At 51.4% G+C, this 9059-nt stretch overlaps 2 protein-coding genes across 3 annotated transcripts in view; one reads left to right on the plus strand and one right to left on the minus strand.

Moving 5' to 3' along the window:
• Positions 1 to 4264, plus strand: part of LOC140731859 (uncharacterized) — a 32913-nt gene extending 28649 nt beyond the window's left edge. The window contains exon 10 of the mRNA XM_073053780.1: positions 1849 to 4264. Within this exon, the coding sequence (XP_072909881.1) occupies positions 1849 to 2016 (168 nt within the window). The 3' untranslated portion in view covers positions 2017 to 4264. The remainder of the gene's footprint in view (positions 1 to 1848) is intronic.
• The window catches only part of LOC140731854 (cytochrome P450 2D17-like), a 94623-nt gene that overhangs the window by 28968 nt on the left and 56596 nt on the right, over positions 1 to 9059 (minus strand). The gene's annotated exons all lie outside the window — the stretch shown is intronic.

The following is a 9059-nucleotide window of genomic DNA, read 5'->3' on the forward strand; positions in this document are numbered from 1 at the left end:
TACTTGTCCTTTCAATATAATGTATATCCTTGGATGTTAAGCTCCCAATTATGATCTTTTTTAAGCCATGACTCAGTAATGCCCACAATGTCATACCTACCAATAGCTAACTGATCATCTAACTTATTTCATATACTGCGTGGATTCAAATATAGAACCCTCAGTCCTGTATTCATCACTCTTTTTGATTTTGTCCTCCACTTGCACTGCAACTCATCCCATTGACTGCAATTTTGCTTGATCATCTGCCTGTACCTCCTGACAATCTTCATGCACACTGTATATCAACTGCCCCATGATCAGTCCTAAAACTGGTTTGCCATCCCCCTGCCAATTTAGTTTAAACCCTCCCTAATAGCTCTAGCAAATTTGTCCGCAAGGATATTGACCCCTCTTGGGTTCAGATGTAACCTGTCTGTTTTTTACACATTCTACCTCCCCCAGAAGAGATCCCAGTGTTCCAGAGATCTGAAGACCTACCCCCTGCACTAGTTTTCAGACATCTGCCAAATCATCTCATTCTTACCCTCAATGGTGCAAGTTATTGCAAAAAATTAGAAGGCAAGTAGAATGTTGAACTTTGTTGTTAAGAGATTGGAGTACACAAATTTCGGAAAGATTTCCTGCAGATGTGCAGGACGTTGGTGAAGCCACACCCGGAGCTTGGTGTACAGTTCTTGTGGTTGGAGTCCTGGATCAAGGGGGCTGTCCTATAAGTAGAATAGGCCTAGCCTCTGGGGTTTGGAAGAAAGGAAGTGATCACAGTGAAACATATAATAAACCAAGGAGACTTGTCTGGATAAAGCTAGGAGAATGTTTCCACATTGGGGAAGATCAAGATAAGGGACTGGATGCTTAAGATTGAAATGATGAGGACCTTCTTTTCTGAGTGCTCATGAATCTTTGAATTCTCTACCCTAGAGAATTATGCTGCTGAGTCATTAAATACTTAGAAGACTTATTTGACTTTGGAGTAATCAAGGGTCTGGGCATGGAAATGTCTCAAGCCTGGATAGATCAGATCAACTATGCCATGTAAACCTTACTCCTATTTATTTCTATTTTCTCATAAGGTAATAACCAAACACAGCAAATCATACTTATATTCAGTCTCTTTTGGGACTGAATATCCAATCCATAGGACTTCTTATCTTCCGAGTCCTTCCTCCTTGTAATCTATTTTACTCAAAAACTGAAATGCTGGAAGAATTCAGCCAGTCAAACAACATCTGTGGGAATCGAAACCAGTTAATAGTTCAGGTCCGAAATGGAGAGGAAGTTCTATTCCACATCCCACACAATATCTACATATTGTATCTGTGTGTAAGTGTGGCTACATCAGTGTCTGGGTAATGTTGCTAATGAGAGTAGTGAACTGTAGTTTTTCACAGAGCTGATACAGGAGTGCAAGCCCAAAGCTGGTTTGGTTAAGACAGTGTTCTGCCAGCATTTTAGTTAGCTTTTACTTCAGATTTCAGCATCTGCAGTGTTATTTGTTTTCCATTACTATTGGAGTTTGGATGTCATCTCTCTGATAATTTGAGTTTATTGTTGTGTGCACAAGTATGGTGGGGTAAAAGTACAATGAAAAACATGTTTCTACCAACAGCGTCACAGTCACGCAGATTAAGAAGCGCACGGGGCATACAATTGTTCTTAAACTGTCCACAAAGTATACAAGAGAGAAGAAAAAGATTGGAAAACAAGACATTAGTGCAAGAACACAACTAGAAATGAGTGCACAGTAGTGTAAAAGTTGGTTAGTGTGGGACTCTCATCATTCCCTCAGTCCAAAGGCCGAGTATAGTCCAGTGGATTTAATCACCTTGTGTTTGTGGTTTGTTGCAGGTCCAGACAGGCAGCCCTTTAGTGTGTCTTGAAGCAAATGAGACCTGGGTCCTCACAGCAGTCAGAGGTGGATGTTCGAGACTTCAGAATGATTACCGAAGAATCAATGATGTCTTGTCGAAAATAAAAGAAAAAATTGATGCCCCTTCTGCTGCAAATGATAACTGACTGTACATATGTTGTCACACCCTTGCCAGATAGACACATTCCAAGGCTCCTGGATTACTGGTCCAGTAACTTAGCCACAGATTGTCACTAGGCAAGCAATCCAGAGTTTGTCTCCTGCCTTGGGATTCAATAAGCACCCATTGGCATTAATTCTATACTGTTCCAGTTCTATTCCATATCCCACACAATATCTACATATTGTATCTGAGTGCTTGTATCTGTGTGTAAGTGTGGCTATATCAGTGTCTCGGTAATGTTGCTAAGGCGAGTAGTGAACTGTAGTGTTTCACACTGGACGGAAGTGTTCCCTGGAGTAGGGAAGAACTCAATGCAAATTCATGATCTCAATTTGTTGGTTTGAAGCATCGCATCAAGGTTTTCAGAAAGCATAAATTTTGTAAATGTAGGAAGTGAAGAGGATGGACACGTGTGACAGATGAAACTGTAAGCAGAAAAGTGTGAGTGTTTGTCCTGATGTACCATACCTTTCTGTCTGTCAGTTCTCTATGTGTGGATAATGCACAAAGGAGAGAGTCTGTGAGAGCAAATAATCCAATCCATCGAGTCAGTTGGAAAAGGAGGAAAACTGTCATAAAGACAATTTGTAGCAAGTACGTTACATGTTGATTACACTTCTTATTACACTTATTTATTCTTAATAAACTTGGATGTAATTCTTAATTTTTTCTTTATCAATTGCTAACACTGCAGAGGTTGTAAACTAAAGTAAATCTTGTGAAGACATGAATGTGATAGTGGAAATCTACCTTAACAGCTCTATGCATGCCAGGAGCATTGGGAAGGTAGCAAAATCTCATCCCACCAACACAAGTTGGGAAAGCCCCATCCCAACAACTGGAATTTGCAATTTCAGAATCAGACTCAGGTTTATTATCACCGGCATGTGACGTGAAATTTGTTAACCTAGCAGCAGCAGTTCAATGCAGTACAGTACATAATATAGAAGAAAAAACCCAAAAAATAATAATAGAAGAAAAAGAATAAAATAATAATAAAGTACAATTACAGTATACATATATTGAATGGTTAAAAATTGTGCAAAAAACAGAAATACTGAATATTTAAAAAAGTGAGGTAGTGTTCACGGGTTCAATGTCGATTTAGGAATCAAATGGCAGAGGGGAAGAAGCTGTTCCTGAATTGCTGAGTGTGTGCCTTCAGGCTTCTGTACCTCCTACCTGATGGTAACAGTGAGAAAAGGACAAGCCCTGGGTGCTGGAGGTCCTTAATAATGGACGCTGCTTTTCTGAGACACCACTCATAGAAACATAGAAAACCTACAGCACAATGCAGGCCCTTTGGCCCACAAAGCTGTGCCAAACATGTCCATACCGTAGAAATTACGTAGGGCTACCCATAGTTCTCTATTTTCCTGAGCTCCATATACCTGTCCAGGAGTCTCTTAAAAGACCCTATCGTATCCACCTCCACCACTGATGCCGGCAGCCCTTTCTATGCACTCACCACTCTGCATAAAAAACCTACCCTTGATACCTCGTTGAAGATGTCCTGGGTACGTTGTGGGCCAGTACTCAAGACGGAGCTGACTAAATCCACAACTCTTCGCAGCCCCTCCCGTTCCTGTGCAGCAGGCCTACCCCCCCCCATACCAGACAGTGATGCAGCCCGTCAGAATACTCTCCATGGCATATCCAAAAGCATATTCCTTACAGACAGGCAGATCACGAGGAAATCTCCCTTTATATCCTGAGGATTTGCATCAATATTCATTTGTAAATGAAGTTTTGTTAGAAGAATGAACCCAGTTTAAAAATAGATAATGGATTACACACTCAGATCTTTTCTGTGTGTACTGTATGATGAGATGAGTGTAACATTATTTTCAACATGAATAAGCAAAACTAGCTATAATAGATCAATGCTTATGTCGCAGTGCTGCACCTGATATTTTTGCTTCTGCAATGACCACGTACAAAATGGTAGAGCTGTGTAATATTTATTAAAGGAACACTTTATACATTGATGAATAGCTTCGACTCTCTGTGCAGTTCAGATTTTGGTATTTTCTTATCACTGTAGAACCAAAATCAAACACGAGTGTAGAAATGTCCAGTCATCTCTCTGCCTGTCTCCCATGTGCATGGACACTATTCCCTCATACAAATAAACAGGGATATCAGCATGAATACATCCAGGATTGCGCCTTGGCTGTAACATTGACTAAAGGAACTGCAGCAACGTACTGGTGGTCTCCACCATCCAAGGTCAATGGTCTACTCTACCTGCAGATTCCTCAGCAAGTCACATGGCATCCTGGCATGCATGCATATTCCCTTTCATTTGTATCTGTTGGATCAAAGCCTTGCAGCTCTCTACCTTACAGTATTGCGTGATCACCTTCAACACAAACATGCAGTTCTGGTTGCCCAGTTACAGGAAGGGTGCAGAGGAGGTTCACAGGGTGCTGCCTGGATTACAAGCTATTGGCTATAATAGGAAGATGGACAAACTTTAACTGTTTTCATTGGAGTATTGGATGGTGAAGGAGGGAGTTGACATATAAAATTATGGGGAAGGGAGGGGAGGGGGAGGGGGCTGAGATTGTCAGAATCTTTCACCCCAGTACAGAAATGTTGAATACTAACATTGGCGCGTGGCCAAGTGGTTAAGGCATTCGTCTAGTTATCTGAAGGTTGCTAGTTCGAGCCTTGGCTGAGGCTGCGTGCGTGTCCTCCAGCAAGGCACTTAACTGCGACGACACCGGTGCCAAGCTGTATGGGTCCTAATGCCCTTCCCTTGGACAACATTGGTGGTGTGGGAGAGAGGGGAGACTTGCAGCTTGGGCAACTGCCAGTATTCCATAGAAAAAAAACCCTTGCGCCCTGGAAACTTTCCAAGGTACAAATCCATGGTCTATCAAGACTAACGGAGGCCTACACACTAGAGGGCACAGCATTAAGGTGAGGGGGAAAGTTTAACAGGAACGTGCAGATCATTTTTTTTTATACACAGGGGTCACCGCAAACCGGTTTAATATGGACATTATTCTTGTGGACTTGGGGGATGTTAATCATGACTGGAATATAGGTGATAAGTCAACTATAAGTCACTTATAAGTGGCTAACACACTCAATTTCGTTTCTAAAAGGGTTTATCTAACGAATTTAATATTAAACACACTGCTCATATTTTCCTTGCATGAGTATAGTGATAAGTCAATAGCATCATAACATTTTAAGGAACGTTTGGAAATTAAATACAGAGCGCATTTTTTCCTCACATGCCACACCAATATTGCTGAATCAGTGGGAGACCTGGGCTTGTTTCCCTGCAACAAGACGGTCCCATCGTGGGCTGATGGGAGACAGCGATACTCGAAGGGGGTTCCTTATGTCCAGTTTATTCCGCAATTTAGATTTCGTGGCTCTTCAGCACTCGCTTCTGTCCCACTTGCTCACGTTTTATTTCCGCTCAAAAAACTCAGCGGGTTTGTATTTAACCGCAGGGTGCTTGGACTCAAGGTGCCGAAGCAGTTTTGAGGGCTTCATTGCCTCATTAGACAGCCTCCGGGCCCGAACTCCAGCTTCCCATCCGCCCGCCCGCCCGCCCGCCGCCTTGGCCAGGTGCGGCTGGTCGCGGGTGGGGTGAAAGGACAAGGTCAGGGCCGGAGGTCCCCGTACCGGGATCGCGGCGTTCGCAGTCCGGAGAGAGCGACCGACCGAGCGAGGAGTGCGACAGGGCGCTCGCTCGTCCGCCTCCCTCATAGGATCTATCGGCCGACAAAAGTTTGGCTGGAAGGATGAATTTCAGTAGATCGCAGCGAGGTAGCTGCTGTGCTACTTACGGAACCCTGAGCCTGAATTAGATCGTCTGCGAATATTTTAGCACCGGATTCCCCGTGAATATTCGGTGCGCTGAACAGGTTCCGAGGCGGCGCCCATCTGTCCGCACTCCAGGCCAGTAGCAACGGCACTTCCCGCCGGCCGCGCGAGGCGGCCGGTTACCCGAGTCCAACCAGCGACCCCGGCGCGAGGCGGCCGGTTACCCGAGGCCAACCAGCGACCCCGGCGCGAGGCGGCCGGTTACCCGAGTCCAACCAGCGACCCGGCGCGAGGCGGCCGGTTACCCGAGTCCAACCAGCGACCCGGCGCGAGGCGGCCGGTTACCCGAGGCCAACCAGCGACCCCGGCGCGAGGCGACCGGTTACCCGAGTCCAACCAGCGAACCCGGCGCGAGGCGACCGGTTACCCGAGGCCAACCAGCGACCCCGGCGCGAGGCGGCCGGTTACCCGAGTCCAACCAGCGACCCCTGGCACGAGGCGACCGGTTACCCGAGTCCAACCAGCGACCCCTGGCGCGAGGCGGCCGGTTACCCGAGGCCAACCAGCGACCCCTGGCACGAGGCGGCCGGTTACCCGAGTCCAACCAGCGACCCTTGGCGCGAGGCGGCCGGTTACCCGAGGCCAACCAGCGATCCCGGCGCGAGGCGGCCGGTTACCCAGTCCAACCAGCGATCCCGGCGCGAGGCGGCCGGTTACCCGAGGCCAACCAGCGATCCCGGCGCGAGGCGGCCGGTTACCCGAGGCCAACCAGCGATCCCGGCGCGAGGCGGCCGGTTACCCGAGGCCAACCAGCGATCCCGGCGCGAGGCGGCCGGTTACCCGAGGCCAACCAGCGACCCGGCGCGAGGCGGCCGGTTACCCAAGGCCAACCAGCGATCCCGGCGCGAGGCGGCCGGTTACCCGAGTCCAACCAGCGAACCCGGCGCGAGGCGACCGGTTACCCGAGGCCAACCAGCGACCCCGGCGCGAGGCGGCCGGTTACCCGAGTCCAACCAGCGACCCCTGGCACGAGGCGACCGGTTACCCGAGTCCAACCAGCGACCCCTGGCGCGAGGCGGCCGGTTACCCGAGGCCAACCAGCGACCCCTGGCACGAGGCGGCCGGTTACCCGAGTCCAACCAGCGACCCCTGGCGCGAGGCGGCCGGTTACCCGAGGCCAACCAGCGATCCCGGCGCGAGGCGGCCGGTTACCCAGTCCAACCAGCGATCCCGGCGCGAGGCGGCCGGTTACCCGAGGCCAACCAGCGATCCCGGCGCGAGGCGGCCGGTTACCCGAGGCCAACCAGCGATCCCGGCGCGAGGCGGCCGGTTACCCGAGGCCAACCAGCGATCCCGGCGCGAGGCGGCCGGTTACCCGAGGCCAACCAGCGACCCGGCGCGAGGCGGCCGGTTACCCAAGGCCAACCAGCGATCCCGGCGCGAGGCGGCCGGTTACCCGAGGCCAACCAGCGATCCCGGCGCGAGGCGGCCGGTTACCCGAGTCCAACCAGCGATCCCGGCGCGAGGCGGCCGGTTACCCGAGTCCAACCAGCGATCCCGGCGCGAGGCGGCCGGTTACCCGAGTCCAACCAGCGATCCCGGCGCGAGGCGGCCGGTTACCCGAGGCCAACCAGCGATCCCGGCGCGAGGCGGCCGGTTACCCGAGGCCAACCAGCGATCCCGGCGCGAGGCGGCCGGTTACCCGAGTCCAACCAGCGATCCCGGCGCGAGGCGGCCGGTTACCCGAGTCCAACCAGCGATCCCGGCGCGAGGCGGCCGGTTACCCGAGTCCAACCAGCGATCCCGGCGCGAGGCGGCCGGTTACCCGAGTCCAACCAGCGATCCCGGCGCGAGGCGGCCGGTTTCCCGAGGCCAACCAGCGAATCCCGGCGCGAGGCGGCCGGTTACCCGAGGCCAACCAGCGACCCCTGGCACGAGGCGGCCGGTTACCCGAGTCCAACCAGCGACCCCTGGCGCGAGGCGGCCGGTTACCCGAGGCCAACCAGCGATCCCGGCGCGAGGCGGCCGGTTACCCAGTCCAACCAGCGATCCCGGCGCGAGGCGGCCGGTTACCCGAGGCCAACCAGCGATCCCGGCGCGAGGCGGCCGGTTACCCGAGGCCAACCAGCGATCCCGGCGCGAGGCGGCCGGTTACCCGAGGCCAACCAGCGATCCCGGCGCGAGGCGGCCGGTTACCCGAGGCCAACCAGCGATCCCGGCGCGAGGCGGCCGGTTACCCGAGTCCAACCAGCGATCCCGGCGCGAGGCGGCCGGTTACCCGAGTCCAACCAGCGATCCCGGCGCGAGGCGGCCGGTTACCCGAGTCCAACCAGCGATCCCGGCGCGAGGCGGCCGGTTACCCGAGTCCAACCAGCGATCCCGGCGCGAGGCGGCCGGTTACCCGAGGCCAACCAGCGAATCCCGGCGCGAGGCGGCCGGTTACCCGAGGCCAACCAGCGAATCCCGGCGCGAGGCGGCCGGTTACCCGAGTCCAACCAGCGATCCCGGCGCGAGCGTGTCACAGCGTTTATGCGACTGATGACCTCGCGTGTGTTCGACAGTAGCCGTGACAGGGCATGAGGAAAGGTGCAGCTGACTCATATCGTTTCATATCGCCAAATCATATTGTTTCCTCGCAGCCCGGTGGTTGGGAACCACTGCAGTATGGTAGGTGTTGGCACCACGCTGCCACTACATTTAGTGAAAGTAAATAGACATATAAGACGCTTTTAAATATGCACATGCCTATGCTGGGAATGATAGATAGATAGATACTTTATTCATCCCCATGAGGAAATTCAACTTTTTTCCAATGTCCCATACACTTGTTGTAGCAAAACTAATTACATACAATACTTAACTCAGTAAAAAATATGATATGCATCTAAATCACTATCTCAAAAAGCATTAATAATAGCTTTTAAAAAGTTCTTAAGTCCTGGCGGTAGAATTGTAAAGCCTAATGGCATTGGGGAGTATTGACCTCTTCATCCTGTGTGAGGAGCATTGCATCGATAGTAACCTGTCGCTGAAACTGCTTCTCTGTCTCTGGATGGTGCTATGTAGAGGATGTTCAGAGTTATCCATAATTGACCGTAGCCTACTCAGCGCCCTTCGCTCAGCTACCGATGTTAAACTCTCCAGTACTTTGCCCACGACAGAGCCCGCCTTCCTTACCAGCTTATTAAGACGTGAGGCGTCCCTCTTCTTAATGCTTCCTCCCCAACACGCCACCACAAA

The sequence above is a fragment of the Hemitrygon akajei genome, chromosome 8, assembly GCF_048418815.1.
Source record: "Hemitrygon akajei chromosome 8, sHemAka1.3, whole genome shotgun sequence".
Classification (NCBI taxonomy): domain Eukaryota; kingdom Metazoa; phylum Chordata; class Chondrichthyes; order Myliobatiformes; family Dasyatidae; genus Hemitrygon; species Hemitrygon akajei.